General features: G+C 42.4%; 1 protein-coding gene across 3 annotated transcripts in view; it reads right to left on the reverse strand.

The window, feature by feature from the left end:
* The window catches only part of GRIA3 (glutamate ionotropic receptor AMPA type subunit 3), a 134987-nt gene that overhangs the window by 18161 nt on the left and 97590 nt on the right, over positions 1 to 19236 (reverse strand). For all 3 annotated transcript variants that reach the window (XM_065729670.1, XM_065729669.1, XM_065729668.1), the window contains exons 11-12: positions 15497 to 15873; positions 8181 to 8379 (exon numbers count right to left, since the gene is read on the reverse strand). In XM_065729670.1, coding sequence (XP_065585742.1) covers positions 8181 to 8379; positions 15497 to 15873 — 576 coding nt within the window. The remainder of the gene's footprint in view (positions 1 to 8180; positions 8380 to 15496; positions 15874 to 19236) is intronic.

Genomic DNA, 19236 nt, shown 5'->3' on the forward strand with positions numbered 1-19236 from the left:
AGAAGCCCCGGAAGGATGTCAGTTTCAGCCGCCTTCAGCTCAGGGCTGTGCTCAGGCTACGCAGAGTTCATGCATTTTGGTATAGCCCAGTATGCACTGCTCTGAAGTAAACACTGTCAAGATGCAGCACTTGTGAGATAGGGACCTGCTGCACTTCACTAGCTCTTTATAGCTCTTTAACAAGGGGAATTTATAGTCCTAAATCAGGCGGATGTTGCTGACACAAAACACAGAGGTCCGTACTACAAACAGCGCAGATCTTTAATCTGAATAATACACGCTGCCTTTAGATATATGCACACCTCACTGATAGGAACGTAGGTAGTTAAGCATGAACCTTAGCTTCATTATCATCATTCACTGCCTTTCTTCCATGCGTGCAATTAGCTCTTTTACAGCAGCTAATGAATCCAGCAGCTTATGAAGCATTAAGAAGCAAGTGACTCAGCAGGAGTGAACCAGGACGACTGCCTTGCCACCGCTCCGCTGCCTGCTTTGGGAGCACCGTGAGATCCATCAGTTTTGGGCAGCTGCTCCCGGTGTGACAAACCACAGCGGCATGGCTACCCCTGCCTTGGGCTTTAGGACAAGCATAGATCAGTGCTTTCTGCTCCCACAGATGTGACACAGAGCAACCACAGCCGCCTGGGGAAGGAGCACAGGGCAGTGGTTGGTGTCCTTGGTCAGAGGTCAGCTCTGGAGCACGCAGAGGCAGGCCTAGCACTGCCACGTCGGGGGTACGAACACGGTAAATATCGTTACTAAGGTGCCTCTGCCTGAGATTTCCAAGCTCTTCACTAAGAAGGAAAAAATAGGTCTCAGAGAAAGCCCGAGGGTGCATTAGTTCCCTTCCCAGCCGTGTAGAGGAAGGCAGGGATGTCACTTACTGAAGGTCATAGGGCACAGCCTAATAGATCAATGTCACAGCTTTTAGCCGCAGATAACTTGTGATGCCAGCAATTTACTTACCTATATGGACAGAAAAATCAATCCCATCATTACACGAGCCTCTTGTTTTTATTACATTCTGGGCAGAAGAAAGTAGGTCAGATGCCGTGAGCAAGCACAGGGCGCTTCACTTTCAGCAAGCCCAGCCCCTGAACTGCCAACCCCATAAGCAAGGCCAAAGCCTGTACACTGGTCCGTATATTCACAGGAATTAGATGTATATATGCACAGGAATGGGTGAATATTTACCATCGCCACATTGGTTTGCTTCCAAAATTAATGAAGATATAACTTCTGCTTAGAAATGCAATTCTTCTTTCCCAGTAGAGATTAATGAAGCTCAGAGGGCTTCCAGGTCCCAGTTTCTCCTTTTCCTTCCAGGACTGTTCACTAAGGGAAGGCCCTGACAGGGTAGAGGGACACAAGCCACTAGCAGGTTCTGTCCCACAGAGCTGGGGGAGCTGGCAGGGAATGGACAGGGGTCCCCTGCTATGGCAGCGAGCAGACTGTGTGCTGCAGCTGCTTCAGGTGAGCACCACCCGGCCATACAGATGAGCAAATCGCTGTTCTGGCCGTAATGAGGCTTTGCTGACACGTCAGTCTGGGGAGCAGAATGTAAATCAAGATTTAAAACGTCCTTTCCTGGCATAATATTGAGCCGCAGACTACGCCTAGATTCATCTCCTCACTTTACTGCTCCATGTTGCAATACTGAAAATTAAAATGAAAGTCTTCACTGGGAGACAAGCTGTCTTTGTAAATCCTGCCGTGATTCATGGGCAGAGCCATGCCTGGCGAGCAGGCGGAGAGTGGGGCTGGGCGGCAGCAGCACGGCCGTCTGCCCGTCTGTCTGTGTGTCTGTCTGCATGGGGAGCAGGAGGCAGTGCACACGGAGGGCAGGATGACATCAGGCAGAGGAGCATCCTTCCAGCTGCACTGCTTGGAGCAGACTCATCTCGTCTGCACACCCGAGCAGCCCAGCTTTGCTCTGAGTTCAGCCCTTAATAAATGAACAGCAGCACTTCCAGCACAGTATCTGAGCGCTGTCAGGCCTAATGAGTTTTCAGCTCCAGTCAGAACGGGCCAACGTACAGGCGATGATGGAGAAACCCCAGCGGACGGCAGGAGGGGATGTTTCATATTCACATCATTAGAGTTCCTAAACCTCGACGTATTTTCTAATTATGCAGAAGCAACGGTAGCAGCACCGTGAGTAATTTATCAGCACCCATGTATTTTAAATGAATCCCCAACAAGCATGTATTAATGTGACACAGCCACATTACATAAAGTAGGAGAGACTTGAAAATCCTGGGTTCTCAGTGTCTGGAGCAATGTCATTAGCATTACCATATAGCTGTTCTCCAAGAAGCAGAACGTTCAAACAGCAAGTGATTTTCCCCCAGGCGCTCCCTGCTTGTTCCTCTGGTGCAGGCATGGCTGTGAGTTAACCCGCTGCTGGCTGCATGCTCAGCCTCACCAGGGCCTCGCTCCATGCTGCTGCCAGGCCCCAGGTCACAGCTTCTCTGCACCATGCACTCTGCAACCCTGGACTTAGAGAAACTGATTTTTGAACAGTATAGAGATGCACACAAGCTTGGAAGGACACAACAACGAGCACAAAGTAGACCTGGTAGGCAAATGCCATCTGTTACTGAAGATAAGGAGAGATTTATTCAAATATTTGTTATTAAGTGTTTGTTGAGCGCTTCGCTGAATCCTGGCTCGTCTGCTGAAGTCAGTAAAATGGTTCAGGCACCGAAGTCCCACTTCCATACAAGGACTTCCTTGCCAAGGAGTAGGTGATGGATGAGCTGCTAATTTTACTTCCCATAAGGATACATTTTCCTTTTCAATCCATAGGCTTAAGGACACTAAATCACTTCACGGGAAACTATTTCTTGGGTAATCATGTCACGTCTGATTTCCTGTCATCCTTAAAGCTGCCTGTTAGCCACGTGGCAGAAGGGAGACCCAACAAAGAGAAAAAACCCTACAAGCAGATTGTGCACCACTGTGCAATGGAGAGCAGGTGATCTCTGCACACATGCAGGCATCTCTCAGCATCTGTGCACACTCACCTATGTCAAATGGGGATGGGAGAGAGAATATATGGGTGAATAAGCTTTTCATATTTCTGTGCTGAGAAGCAGTTAAAACACAGTACTTTTTCAGATTAATTGCTGCCACGTTGTGTATCAAAGATCTACACAGCTCATATTTGAAGCTATCACTTTTCTGTGATGTTCTGTTCTTTAAAGTCCATAAACACAACCACACTTCAGTATTTTTGTCAGGCATTTGTTATGATCACCGTGTTGTTTTGCTTGATGCCAAGAAAACTGAAGGCTTAAAACTGCTAATCATAGTTTTATCCGAAGGCGAAAGAAAAACATTTGTATGAATGCTGTGCTCAAAACAAGTCCTTCATCTTCGGCAGCAAAATACAATTTTAAATTAAAAATCAAAGAGTTTAACTACAGATGAAACCCTTTCCACTGCGGGTACAGAGTTCACAACGGTGGCTTTAACGGGCTCTAATGATGGTCTCAATATCATTTGATTGCAGAGAATGCAGAAAAATGACAGAGCAGCTATTGGTTTGTAATTCAAGGCTTCTCCTTAACTATACTGCTTGCTGATAGCATTTATTTCCCTTACTTCTTGTCTTCCCACAGCCTTATCAGAGGAAAGCAACGAGCTCTTTATCTTATAACTGATGTGTAATATACCAGTGCTTCAGGACATATAGGTGTCATTACCTTTCCCAGAAGTAGCCAGGGAGTGAAAAAATGAGGACCATCTTAGGGCCACCCTCAATGTGACATTCTGTGTCTTAAAAACACGCGGTTTTGTGTCATATTTTTATGTATGTATGAAGTTCCACAAAGGTCTGAGATCTGAGCCTGAACTGGAAAGAGACACTTTCAGAGAAAACTGTTGAAAATGAATTCCAAGTGCTGAGTGTTCCCGCTAAGAGTAAAAGAACAGTATCGCTTTCTAGAACAACATCAATTTAGAGACAACTACTACTGAGGTGTCTGGAGGCTATCTAAATGCAATGAGAAGTGAAGCATTCCCACAGGAGGCACAAGGGAAGCATGTGTAGACTCTTTGGTGTCCTCAAGTCAACTACTGCTCTTGGATGTCCTGAGGTAATAGAGAGTTTAACTTGAGCTGTTAGTTTCATACATTTCATACAATATTGCAAAACAAAACAAAAAAATCCTAAAAATAATATCTATCTGAAGTACCCAAGCTGTGCTTGAAAGCTGTCAGCCTGTTTGAATTCTCCAGGCACAGAGTCTGAAGTCTTGTCTTTAGCGACAGCAGGAGCAATGTTGGTGTCAGACTCTATCCCATACTAATGAACACCAGTGCTAGGTAGGAGTAACCATCTGTAACAGCAGGAACCATCATATCCAAAGGATCTCTGGCCTTTCTGCTGGAACTCCTAACAGCCCTGATAATTGATGCCATTTCCAGGAGAAAAAAAATTAGGAACTGACTCGAGAGCAGCAACTCATTTCAGCGGAGGCACTGGGGAGCTGTCAGGCAGCAGAGCTGTTTTGTCAGAGACAACCTTGAAACCATTGCTGAGGAAAATATGAAGCTCCAAAATAAAACAGGAATACTTTCAGGCCTCCTTTTTTTCTTTAGTTTTAGTTAAGAGTGATTAATGGTGTGATATGAGTTGCCTTCAATTTCCCACGAAGAGGAGAAAGACCTAATGCGAGATCTTGCAAAATACTACCTATCTCAATATTTCATCCTCTGAAGTCTTGTCACATTAGATAAACCTCAAGGACATCTCCTGAAATTTCAGGCTTTCAGTAAGGCGTACTAGCTCGTCAGCTGCGTTTGTTGATGATCAAGCACATGCTTTATGATATACCTTACAGAAGCCTTTCAAAACATTCTTAATAATGTTACCTGCTATCAATTAGAAGAAACCAGAATAAATTGAAAACCTGTTTCTATCTCTAAACGTCTACAAACACGTTCTCTCATTTCTTCAGTACTTTAAAAACCGCCGAGTTTACATAAGAATAACTAATAGGTTCTAAAGGTCAGACCTTTTGAATGTACGCATATTGGAGGTCTGAAACCTATTAGACTGTGGCATTAGAGCTAGGCTGAGTGCTGAATTTGGATTAAATGATGTTAAACTGATCTGATGAGCTGCTCAGATATGCCGAAGCTTTAATTGAATGTGGTAGAAGACATTACTTCTAACAGAATACCCTTAGAAGTTGCAACGTCACTCTCTGTTACTGCTTTCTAGTACTGGTTTGCAGGAAAGAAAAAGAGGCATTTTGGAGCCCTTAATCTTAAACTATATGTGAATAAATATTTAAGGAGAGGTTTTTCTCCTCTTCGGTATGGATGAATGCCCTTTGAAAGCCAAAATGGAATTGATGTAATCTATCGATTGCCATTTATCTGCCTTTATAAACTAATGAGTGCAAAACATAAAATGTTTCTGAGCAGAAACAAGAAACAACAATAAAAATACAGGGAGGCTCATTTGGTTCTTAGATATACTGCGGGGACAAACACCCTGATGTAAAGAGTCACCAGTGACTGAGGAGAGTGAACAGTGACTGCTGTGAAAATGTTACCAAAAATATACTTGATTGTTTTAGCTGAGAGAGCAATGTCATGCCAACAGCATTCATCATGCATGCTTGAAAAAGCAATATTACGTCTGGCTGTAAGCTACAGATTTTTTTCTTGTTATGGTCAGTCTGGCACCTTTCACTGTGGTGCCCATTAAGGTCAATATATGATCAGTATCTTTGAGAAACATCTGAACTTCACACCACTATGAAGAGAGAAAGCCACAGAAGTCTCTTTCTTGGATCTTAGACTCACAGAATGGCTTGGAAGGGACCTTAAAGATCACCCAACCCCTGCCATGGGCATGGGCATCTCAGAAGGGGAATAAGCATTGCACAAGATCCAGGAGAACCCACGGCTCTTCCAGGCTCGGACTATCACTCCCACTGATACTCCAGCCATGGTGAGAGCAGAGCTCACTGGGAGAAGGACAGCCTCTGGGCAGCAGGTGCTCAGAAACCCACCACGTTCTAAGAGCTATTTCAAGTTTCAGCTACCATTACCACCTTCGCTGAGAAAGACTGTACAGCATACAGTATTTCTGTGAATATGCACATTAAATACAAGGCTCAGCTTTTGTCTTTCTCAAATCAACCCAAGAAGACTCTAGTTACAACAGTTCTGTGGCTGCGTGGCTCTATTCAAATTAATTACTCTGCAAAAAAGTTAGTTAATACAGCTGAAAATCTGTTGCATGCCTTGAGAACGGCAAGAAGAGAGAAGTGCTGCTCAGGACCCATTCTGGCCCACCCGGTTCCCACTGAGTGGCATCGCATCACACTCCATCAGCACTGCAGCTTGTCTCCCTGCCTTCCCATCCCCATCCCCATCCCTGATGGAGCCGCTGACTCCTGACAGATCATCCTCCTTCAGAGCCCTGCTTTCTTCAAGCACCAGGAGAGTCATGGCTCATCCTGAGGACTGTTAACAGCACAACGAAGCATTCATACATTCACCAGGCTTTGTAGACTTTCAGAAGAAACACTCATTCCTTTGATCTCTTAGTGAGACAGAACTGCCATGTTATGTCAAACTAATAACTAAATGAAGAAAGACCTCCACACATTAACTCCATTGGAATTAATGGTAATGAGATATTCAAAGCAAGGTTTCTTTCCCCTAAGAACACTATAGTGACTGTGAATGGCACCAGTAGTTCCAATCAAGTTGTGCCACCCTTTCTGACAGATCCAGTCAGCTCATTTTTGCCATACAGATAACAGTGCCTCAGGCTGATAATTAAACAGAGTACAAAATTTTACACACTTTATATCACCTTTAGGAAGATCAGTGTTTATCTTGTAGGATTTTAATACAAAGAGAAGCTGTTTTAATACATCCCCCACTATGGTAAAATAAGAACTAGCAAGTACTCATCTTCACATGAAGATATTACATATAAGTAAGGCAGAGTACAAAAAACTCATAAAATACATTTGTATTCACTGCTAGCTTTTCACATCAGATTTATACACACATGCATGTGCGTGTGCAGTAATTTATCCATGATAGAGCCATTCACATTACAACCTCTTAGCTTTTCCAGTGCCTACTTGCTATTTCCTTTTGAGCATGAGGCCTGAACATTCAAGGGGCTGCCAGTATTTAACCAATCTACAGCAGCAAGGTTTTTGTTTCTCCCTTTTCCCCGACACTTGCACCTGACCAGTATGCATGATAGGCAGTAATTAATCCTGCAGCACTGACCACTTTTCTATACAAAGGAATGTTGCCTTGAATGGCATTTGAATGGCACTGCTGAGAGAGAGCCAGGAGCTTCCTGCAAGGGCTGAGTGTTTCATTCACCCTTGGAAAGGCCAGAAATAAAGAGCTTTTCGGGTCATAACATTTGCTGACACAAAAAGAAAAATAAAGTGGTCTGAGGTCATATTTAGAAGTTCTAATGACCCCCCCTCTGCAGTTCAGCTTGTGGTTTGGCAAGTGAAGAAAGAAAGGATGATCTTAAATAAGTGTCCTTCTTCCCCTACCCTCTCCCCTCACCAAATACTGCAAATGCAGCATTTCTGTGAAGCAGGTGAACACACAATTGTGTGCTGGGGTACAGAAGTTTCCCTTTCTCCTGGCTGATGCAGCCCCAGTCACACTCGTGAGCAATGAAGAGGCAGCCACAGCAACTGCAGCCATCAGTGCATGCAGAAATGGCAACACAAGCTTCCACCCCCTGCTCATTCTGGCAAGTAAACACCACTGCTGGATGCCATTAACGGCCGCCAGCTGGGCAAACAGAACAAGTAGGTCAAGACAGTCACTTCTCCAAGTTTTCTGTGCTAAATATTGTTCACAACTGCATTATTGCTCATCACACCAAGGCTCGGAAACTGATGTTAAAATATGGCTTCTTGCAATAGCAGAGCACAGGTTTTCCATCTGGAGATGTTGCAGGTTGAGCAAAACGACCAGTTTTTGATAAAATGACTTTTGATATTGCACTCAGGCTTACCCTGATTGCACAAAGTGGCTTTCATAAGAACAGCTTTCACAGATTGGGAGAAACAAATGGCTGAATAATGGGGCCCCGTGTATCAGGCATGTACAGCTTAGAAAATCACTAATGGAGATATAAGAGAACTGCTTTAAAGCATGCAACTTACTCTAAAGAATTCTTTGGTTGAGCCTGAATCCAAAGTGCCATAGGCTATCTCGGTTTGTTTAGCCAGATCCTCCGCGCTCTCTATGGGAGACACCATCCTTTCCACCGTAAGGAAGGCAGCAAGATTAGCAGTGTAGGAAGAGATAATGATGAGAGTGAAGAACCACCAGACTCCTCCAACAATTCGCCCTGAGAGAGATCTACGGAAAAACACAGATCATCACATTTCTTCAAAGACATCCCTTGGTTTATTTATTTGCTTTTGGTGTAGAACAGTTCACATGCACAGTCCTGTTGTCCTGATCCTCCAGGCATCTGTGAAGAGACGTGCTGAGAGCTAGCTCCTGAAGCTTTCCTTGGGAGGGCAAATGGGCAAGTACCTGTTCTTATCTAGTTACACGCTCCTCAGCCTTTTAGTGAAAACAAGGACAAAGAAACAGTGGTTCCTCCAAGCCCACCCCATCTGGAGCACTGTGGAGGAAGAAACTCTTCTGAATTCCTCAGACCCTTTGCTAGAAAAGTCTTCTATCAGAACAAAAGTCTTCTATCAGAAGACTTTCATCTTCTCTGCTTGGCCAGCCTTTCCCTCTGGCTGGATTCACCCGCTGTGACACACTAGCATCACTGGCTCTTTGGAGGCTGACCAGCTTTGAGGAAGAAAATACCTTTTACTGCATTAACTCTTAAAATGTAAGACGTGGTGAACTGCAAGAAGGTATGAGTAAGTATCCAAATGAATAAAATACGAGTGACCCAGTGTCACTTTCTCATCGTGACCTGGCAGGAATTAAAGACTGAATCTAAATGTCTACATGAAGAGAGAAGCTAGTTTGCTTCGTGTCAACTAAAATTTGCATTCCTAAAATCCACTGTTTCAAGTCAAGCATATTCCAGCTTTATAACTACCAGAGCTATGTAGGAGGAAGTAGAAAAAAAAACATATATATTTTTTTAATAAAAATTACATAAAGATGTAAAACCCCCATATGTATTAATATATAATTATGAAATGCTTTCTGGTCAGGAGATCTAGATTGTGTAAAGCAACCGAACATCAAGCCTAAAGGGTCTGTGTGAGGCTGAAGGACATCCGCACCACTCTGCTCAGCTGGGTGGGGAATTCACTGCTGTATACAGCATACATTCTTCAAATACAACATACTGACCAGGAAATGTTTCAGGAGCTGACCAAGCTATTTCTTATCCTTTCCCTTAATTCTTCACTGCTATCAAAGGTGGAAGATTCAATCCCAAATATAGTAAAACCACGGAACCTGTGTGTTGCAGTTCTCAATTCAAGGGAAGAAATAGAAAGCAAGAAAACTCTTACCTGTGTGTTTGTTTCCTTCCAGCCCCTCAGTGCCACCCCCAGACAGTGGGTACAAGTTGTCCTACCAACAGATGGAGACAGGAAAAAAGAAAAAGTCTGGTGCCGGGCCCCCACCCTGCCCACTCGAGGGAGGTGAGCTGGTAAACTGCCTAGTCTTGGCCAGAGCCTGACATCGCCTGAACCATGAAAAAATCCCACAAAATAAATAATAAAATAAAATAAAATAAAAGAGAGAGAAAAAAAATCCATCCAACATTAAAAAAAAATACACCAAAGAAAAATATTACCAACACAATAAAAACAGAGAGCGCAGTCTGGAATAGGTTAGAAGAATGTGGTGAAGCAAACTAAGAGGTGAAAGAAAGTTCTCCACTCCCTTCTGCCCAGGGACTGAACAGCAGTTCCCGCTGGATGGACAGGTTGGGGCTGGACCTGTGGGTTGTGGTGTGCTCTGCTTGCTCCATACCAATGTGCAAGATTCAGGTGGTCACATGGCGTAAGGAAACCTAAAGAGTGAAGCATCACCTCTGAGTCCATCAGGAAGCAGTGAGGTGAGAATGCTGAGAGGAGTGGCCACTGCTCCAGCTCGGGGCAGGACCATGCCTGATGGATCACTGCCATGCACAGGAGGCTTCTCTGCCTGTCCCGAGGGCTCCCAGGAGGATGAAGGGCTTTCAGGTTCCAAACTGGGGCCATGCTGCAGCAGTGCTAACTGAGGGTACTGAATGACTGCAAAGGCAAATTCCAGAAATACAAATCCAGAACGATGCTCCCTTGCCAGCTAAGGTCTTGCTTTGGCTGTAACTGGATAACGTATGCAACGAACCAAACTCACATAAGCTAAAACTTAATTTTAGCCATTCACACAGCAGTGCACACTGATCTCACTGAGTAAGACTTCCTTTGGAGCCAACACAGAGACAAAGAGGAGACAGACACCCCTGGAATGAGATTTATCTCACTTATTATACTCTGGGGTAGATTTGAAGGTGCCCATCTGTCTCCCATGAGCATGGGGGGAACTGAGATGCCTAACTAGAACACGGTATATTGCTACCAGGTGAAATTCATCCCTCTTTTGCTCATTCTTTCACTACATCATTTCCATCTTCAAGATAAAAAAGACTTGAATTCTTCCTCCCTGCAGCAAGGTTGACAGTTTCAGAGCCAGACTAAGGAGATGAAGCATCCACTTGCACACAGCAAGACCTGGCATCTCCAGGTTCCTGTGGCCCACTTGCTTTACAGCAGGTCTTGAAAGAGGAAGATGAAGAAAAGACTTGACAGGGTGTTTAGACAAATGTTATGCAACTATCAGTATTAAAAAAGGTGTGTATGCATCCTCCCTGTGGTTTCCCCTAGGAAATGTCATACTTGCATCAGAAGCTGCCCCTTCTGCTTGAAGCACAGATGCATTGCTGGGGTGAAGATGTGCAGGAAGGGAAGCATTTTCCAAACCACTGTACCTGCAGTCCCACGTTGCTGAAACAACAAAATGTCTGAGCTTCATGTTTACACAGTGCATTAAAACACAGATAAAGGTAAAAATATCTTGCCTACAAGATGTTGCAATCTGCATAAAGCATGCAGAGGGGTACAGGACAAAAAGCAGAGAACAACCGAGAGGCAGGGCAGGAGGGCATGGCTGGGCACCTTGAAGAAGACACTTCCCCGAGGTCCTGCATGCAAGAGAACGGTCTAGCTAGGTGAGGAACAGAGAAGTTCTCAGAAGAGCTGAGGTCACTTGAAAGAAAATAAGATGTCACTACAGAGCTCTTTCTCCCACAGACTTCCAAGGAGCATGAAAAGGAAGACAGAACGTTTGCTGCTACGAAGAGCCCTGGGTGACCAATGCTGCAATTGGTGTCAAGCACAGGATGCAGCAAAAGAAAAACAAATCAAACTACAAAGCTGACACCGAAGGAAAGACAGACAGACAGATAGACAGACAGACAAAGACTCAAAGAACAAGAGCATAGTTGAGCATGGCCTGGCAGCCTCCTTTTCCAACAGCACCCCAGTTCCCCCCAGTCCATCTGCTGATACGAAGACACCTTATACCCACTGCAGGGGCTGGTGTGGAGGGATGAGGGAGAAAAAGGGTTAGTACATAATCACCAGGCTGGTAATAAGAGAATACTTGTTTGTTTTGTACTGCGAACCGTGGAAATGTTTCTCCGTTACTCGGATAACAATTACAGAAAAATCAATCACAGCTTTTAATACCAGCACTGCTTTTTCTGATGGAGACGTACCTGTCCAAGTGTGCAGTGTTGTAATTTAAAAACAAGCAACCAATGCTTTATCCCAACGTGCCATTTTCCAAATTACTTCAATAAATCAATGCATTGCATGACATCACTTTAAAGTGAATTAGACTGTTAACAAATGAGAGGAGTAACAAAGCCTTGAAACAACAGAATTATGGCACAATTACCAAAAACAAAGTCAGACGGAAGTAAACAGGAAGAGTGCATACCTTGAGAGGAAATTTAAAAGGAAGCATGGAGTCAAATGAGAGCAAATTAGTAACAAGAAAAGAAGAAAATAAATATTCAAATCCACATTCAGTTTCCAAGAGAAAAATACATTCCAACAGAATCTCATTTATTTATCAAAATAGCTTGAATTCTGTTTCCACTCCTGGGCAGAAAACATTCTAGATTTCCTATAACAAACAGAAAAAAAAGCTTTTCACACTACTTCATTTTTAATTGGGCTCATTTGATCGATACAAGATGGGTGTTATATTGACAAAAAGCCCTGAACAAACTCGTTGCAAAATCTACTGGCCCGCAGCTCCCTTTCATTCAGAGCACACACCCTCTGGTGCCCTGCGTGCTAGGAGCTCAGTGCTTTGCTCACCAGCCCAGCAAGCACTCTGCCTTCCCTGCCAGCCCCATTTGGCTGGGAGGCACCCACCTGAGACAGCACATGGTAAACACCAGCATCTAAAGCTCTGCCTTGAGATGCTCTGTTCTTTCATCATAGGAACTGGCAGGGGAGTTTCAGAAGCACCAAGTCACCCAGCACTCATTGCTGGTCCAAAACTCCCACTAAGTCATTCCCACGGTCTTTAATAGGAGTCTCTTGAGCCTTCTGCTGCTTGAACAGGGATCTAGAAAAATAGCCTCTTACATGATCAACATCTTGTGCTAATTTTTAACGACCCCCCCGTCCTCTCCTATTGGCAATGAATTAATCTGCATATTGTCCTGCAATAATTGATCTGCGTAAATAAAGAGAAAAATGTAAATATATGGTCTCATACAGATTTCAAAGATACTTTTGCTCCAAACAGTGTTACAAATTCAACAGTTTTCTCTTGATTCCATTTTCTGTACTCATCTTACATTAAAGCAAATTTAATAATCTGCTTTTTGAGCCACCAGAAGTGAATTTTCAATACTTTAGCTCACTAAGCAGAAAACACAGCAGCGTTTGATAGCAGAACAAAACCACTGGAACAAATGCTGGTTCCATCACGGGATGAGCTAACCACCATCCTTTGGCTGCCTTCTGACTCAGCTGAGATGACTCCTATTAAATACAGAGAGAAGAGTACAGGGATATATCCTCTGGAATATCCACATAGCATACTCACCGAGGACAGATCTAACTAGTCATTAGATGTCACAGCTGTTCCGCACAAAGGCAGCTGAAAGAGCCTTTATCAGCAAGTACAAAAGTGATCTCTCCAGACTGCTTGTCGGCATCTCTCTACAAGTGCTGTATGCTCTTGAATAAGAAATTTATTCAGACAAAACTCACAATGGAAGAATGAAGCCCCTTTTAATGGCAATAAAATAGTATGAAACATTCATATAGTCAGTGTACTGTGAATGGCAAAACCTTACAAAGATCCGGATTCAGAAAGGAGTACTTGGGAATGGTTCCTTAGATGGAGAATCTGACATTAAATAAACCTAAATCAACATATCAGTCAAAGCAATGGTGTTTCTGGAATTTAAACCAAAGTATTCAATTTCTCTCTCTCTCTCTCTATTTATTTATTTATTTTCAGTAACAGTACACACAATTGCCTGGTATCTGTTATCATAAAAGATAACAAAATAGTCAGACAATGTCTTCTAATGAGGACTGTGTACTAGTACTGAGTTAAGAGCCTCTGATGGATGGATAAAATAAATACCCTTTTTCTGGTAGGTATTTCCAAGGTACTTATCATGTCAGTACTGAAAAAATAGAGTATGTTCCACTTGTTATATAAAGTAAATGGCTGAAGAGTCACATGAGAGCTTAACAAAAATCCTATGGACTTCTATTTGTTGTCAATAAACAGACCTAGCGGAAACAGTGCAATGCCTGCAGCTTTCCATGTGATGTCCCAGTGCTTATTTCCCGGTCTTTTATATTGGGCACACACATGGTCAACAGCAATTTAAATGCTAGCACTACTTATCACCTTTAACTGCAGAAAGAAAGGCAAAGTTTCATTACGGAAGTTGGGAATAAAGCAGGAACACAGTGCATAAACACGGGGAGAAAGCTGACAGCGAGACAGCACACGGGAACACTGGGAACTGTGAACACTGAGGCAGGGTCCTGACAGGCAAAAATGCCACGTGTATGCTTTATATAGGATATATATGCATCTGTCAACAGTGTTTGGAATCTAGCTGCTGCTATCAAGGCTTTTAAAATACATGAATGACTTGCATCAAGTACCAACAGGCAAATGCCAGTATCCCTGAAAATCATGGATTTTATGGCAAAATTGTGGCACTTTCCATGAAACTTCCTTCCCTGGGATTCTGTCACTTGCTGCAGTGAGACCACTTTTCACTATTTAGATCAGGAAAGCCTGTTAACTTTTGGTCACAGATGCAGAAATTACCAGAGTGCATTTTGAGGATGAGAATTCAGCCAAAATACCTTGATTTGACTAGTGACTTTGTTATCCTGTTTATCCTGTTTGTGCTACACAGGCATTTTAATAATTAAAATAGCTAAAAAAAAAAAAAAGGATTGAAAATTATTTTCAAACAAAACAGAATTAATGTTCCAATGCTAAGAAGCTACATGTAGATAATCTGTCTGCTTATCAAAGGCACATCACTGAAGTATTTCAGCAGTGTATATGTAGCAATGCAACATATATACTATTCAAAAAACATCTGAGGTTTGCATTGTTCAATTAGAGAGAACTTCACTACTCTCTGGTGGTTCTCAAAGTGTTTTTTTTTTTTAAAGAAATGCAATTCCACAACAGTTCAAAGCAGCACTCTCTCTTAAACTGGAACTAATATCACACATACTTTACCAAAGCCTTGTTCATGAATAAAAAAATATATATATGGAAACTGGCAATGCTTATTAGAGCATAGTGTCCGTGAGCACAGAGATGATGGATTAGACCAGATTTAAATGACGATGCATACGGGACAGTATGGAAAAGCTGACAGACAGGTGCACATGCAGATCTGAACATACGAAACAAGGTTGCAAGCAAATAAGTAATAAATGAAAGGATGGGTCAAGGAGAACAAAATTAGAGAAACTGGTCAGAACAAAAAGGAAAAAAAAAAATCTAGCAGATGCCATGACAGTGGAGGTGTTTTAAAGTGCTGTTGCATGTGACTTTGTAAAAAAATAAATAATTCTTATTTTGCAAAGCATAATATGCTTTATGCATCAAGGAGATGACCGTAAAATGAGATATGCAGCAAAAACACGGTAGCCCTCCAAGCATTGCTGAAAACAGAAAACCCTATGCATTTTACAGCCTTAACATGGTGTATATAAGTTTGGCAGAAATGCATAACAGCAGTATAAGGCAATGCCACTCACTCTGGAGGCGACTGACAGCAGACACAGTGGCTTGATGATGATGCTTCGCATTGAGTGAAATGTCAAGACAAAAATCCAGAATTAGAAAGAAATTTTGAAAATGGAACATATATGCACCATGGCATCAGAAAATGACCATAAAATGCAAAAAGGTGATGGAGTGATATGAAACAAACCTTGGAGAAATATCGCATCCTTGCTGCATAAAGGCACCCAGGGAAAACCAAAGGCTGTTAAATATTCCAAACTCATTGGGAGGATCAGGAGGATTCTGAGGGTCACGTGGTTCTTCACTGCCGTCTTCCAAGTGCCATTCATAAGGGCTGAATCTGCTGACTAGGAAAAGAACTACGCTGACGCCAATGTAAGCAAAGACTATACACATCCAAATTTCATAAGCCAAAGGATCCAGGAAAGAGAATACGCCCGGTTTTGATTTCTGAGGCTTCTTGATCATGATGGAGATTCCCAAGCTCATAAAGGGTTTGGAAAAGTCGATGACTTCTTCTCGCACCAATGTTATGGTGAGGGGGGCAACAGCTATATCTGCTCTCTGAAAAGGGAAAACAAGGCCAAGTTAGCTACCAAACAGTTGCAACATAATCAAAATCTAGAATCTCACGTTAATTAATCAGATGATGTGTTACAAGAGCAAGTAGGAAGCATTTTCTTTTCAATCTATTTGGCAAACACTGAATTTGATTAAGGAATATGGCATATTGATAGGAAATGATTTACAAAAGGAACAACCAAATCTGTGCAAGGGCCTCCAGGCATAGGGAGGTAGGTACCAACGTGTATTTATGTTTCTGCTCACTTAAAATGGATGAATATATTTCAACTGGACAAGGAAACTGCAATTGAAGCCGTACTTCCCAGGATCATGCATAGGGTCTATACAATCTGCATATAAAATGTAATTTTTATTGCAGTTCAGTCGTGAACAGAGTTTAACACGTAAAAGCAAACTTAAATCATAGGAGAAACCACCACCACAACAACAAATAAACTACCGCGTTAGGGATTTCAAATTTATGTGGATTGTTTGATGGCTTTTTAATCTTTTTATTTATGAAAAAAGTTGTTTGACATTAATAATTTTTTAGTTCCAGGAAGAGGAGTTAAAAATAGTTCTTGGACCAGTGTGAGAGCATGTCCTTTTCCCTCTAGCACAAGTGTGTCCTTGTATACCTCGTAGACATGGCAACATGGCAAGCACTTGCCTTTTGACTTCTATGTCATTCTCTAGTAACAGCCTGTACCAGTCCATCTGTCTTGAGAACACTGAACAAATTATTTGTTTATTATATTTGGATGTTTTCTTTTCCATTCTATCAGCAAGTTCTTTTGCCTTGCTCATTAGTCCAGACAAGCCTAAAATAAGTAATTAGTTGTGGAATTTCAGCTGGATTTGGGCACTACAATTTGTATATTCCTCTGAAACCCTGCTACAATAAAGGAAGGAAGATGGAAGAATAGCGGGATGATAGGAACCAGGCAGTCCATCCCTTCTGTGGTCACTAAGAGCAGTAATAAAGATCTGTGAATCCCTGAGAAATAAATAGCCTAGATTATCTGGGAAAAAAAGCAAAGTGGTATTTTTCTATATTATCTATGTCATCCTGTTACACTGAATCCCAGCTCTACAGATCTGCAATATAGACCTTGTAGTGAGGATAGATCACACAGAAGCACAATCTCATCTCATTGCATTGTCATTCACCAGGGCAATTTGCAATGAGATAATGTCTGGAACCGACACCCTTTCGTTTCAATCCTTATGTCTTTGCTGGATTCCAAGGGAAGGTAAGAATGTGAAATGAAAATAAATAAATCAATCAATGAAAATTACTCAGCTACATGATTAAAAATAGTATTCCATAATGGAATTTCAATATTTATATAATTGTGTCTATATTTCTATACCAGATTCAAGTCACACTGTTCAGACAACCCAGCCTTGATTTGGCAAAGTACTCAAGGAGGTGTCAGAAACTGCAGTGGAGGAGAGTAGAATGTTAAAAAAAAAAGTACGGTTCCATTTTAAGAAAAAGTTAAAAAGCTTTACTGAAAGAGTCCACATACAATATTCGTAATCTTCTGCCTTATTTTTAACAATCTGTAACTATTCATGATGTTAATCCTCTTGAAGATGGCCTTTCACTGATAATTATGAATTTCAGAAGGACAAAGTGATTCTTAGGGAAAGCTTAACTTACCACTAAGTCACTGTGCACCTTCCTAAATCAGAATTTTGTTTCCAACTACTGAGTCTGCATGTCTTTCTGACAGAAAAATAAAACCTAATTAAGTAGAAGTTTGAATACAAGTTAATAGTAAATGTTAATAAGAAGTGATCGAAATCTGTGCCATAAAACAGTTCAGTGTAGCTTTGTATAAATCTGATGTCGATATACTTGCCTTTCACTAAGACCTGATTTCCCCATCTACTAAGCTGTTAAGTTTTATTGTTTCGTTTAGTTTTCTTCACAGTGGCAGGCTTTAATTTAATTTAATCTAATTTGAAGTTCAGTAAGAGGAATGGTGAAGCTTTTCATAAAGGCAACCTCTACCTCATCGCCCCATACCAGCGGGTGCCTCAGCCCCAGTTCCCAAGGCACTGCTTCCCCATGAGCACACACAAACCTCCAGGCTTCCTCCAGACCCTCAGGAAGGTCCCCTAACCATCTGCACCTGCATGTGCAGCTATGAGGGATGTGTACAAGCTCATGGCTTGGAATAATCAAATAAGCAACGTCCGCACACGAAAGGAAGCCATTTGGAAACCATGGCCCATGGTGTGCTTTGCTATAGCCCTCCTCAGCTCCTTTAGACATTCATGCGTACTAGGACATTGCCCTTCCCCTTGAGTGACTGCTTTCCTTGAGGAGAAAACCCTCACCCAATCTGTGGTTGCTTGCTTGCTGCAAAAATCTAGTTAATCACAGCATGCATCTAGAAATGGGAAGTGCCAGCTGCTTTTGGGTGCTGGGTGTTTACTGGCTTTGCAGATGAATGAGTTAATAACTGAAGTAATAGAGAGACTTGAGGGAACATGGGTAGAGTATAGGGAAGGGACTGGATGATCCTGCAGCTTGCTCGCTGATGAATTCTCCCCAAACACATATTTGTCTTTTAGCTACTGCTTACCAAACTGCTGTTAAACATTAAATGTCTGCATTCACTATAAGATGCACACAGGACATCAGCTTTAAATGCAGTCAGCATCCACTGCTGGCTGGAAGGCTAAGCACTTTGACCATGGCTACTCTATTTCAAGTTGAACTAATGAGGTAATTGCAAATTAATCCTTATTAGAGCAAGCTGAGTGGATGAGGACCTCTGCAGAACCCTTAGCTATGACTGCTCGAGAAATGGAGCCAGGGTGGGAGGCAGCAGCCCCATCAGCCATGGGACAGCTCATCAGGCAGGAGGGGCTGGATCAGCCACGGGTGCCATTATTTGCTGTAGCATTTTCCTGAACTCGGAGAAATTTAATCCTCCCAAAGTATTTTGACTGCTAAAGGAGACACGGTGGAGTTCTTCCTAAGTGCTGATGCAGCGTGCAATAAACTATCTCCTTCATGAGCAGCTGGGTTCATGCAGGATGCTCCCGTGGGGTCTTCGGGAGTATGGAGCTGATGCTCTGTTTAGCACTGACAAATCAGTTTTTAAATGCCTGATTGCTGCCATGTCCTTATTCGTAAGACAAAGCATCTTCTTTGTAAATGATTTTAAATTACATTCATATTAGCAGAGAGAGAAATACTTATTTTTCTAATACGCTTCAGTCTTCCTGCTTTCCCACCATTTTTGGTAAGCCTTCAACTTATTGGGAACACCAACAAATAAACATCCTCGGGTCTCCAATGAATACAGCAGCAATTGTTTTCAGCAAAGGGAGCCAGCGTGGGTT

This window comes from Cyrtonyx montezumae, unplaced genomic scaffold (genome assembly GCF_038088225.1).
Source record: "Cyrtonyx montezumae isolate F1298 unplaced genomic scaffold, pur_monq_1.0 scaffold_11, whole genome shotgun sequence".
In the NCBI taxonomy this organism is placed as follows: domain Eukaryota; kingdom Metazoa; phylum Chordata; class Aves; order Galliformes; family Odontophoridae; genus Cyrtonyx; species Cyrtonyx montezumae.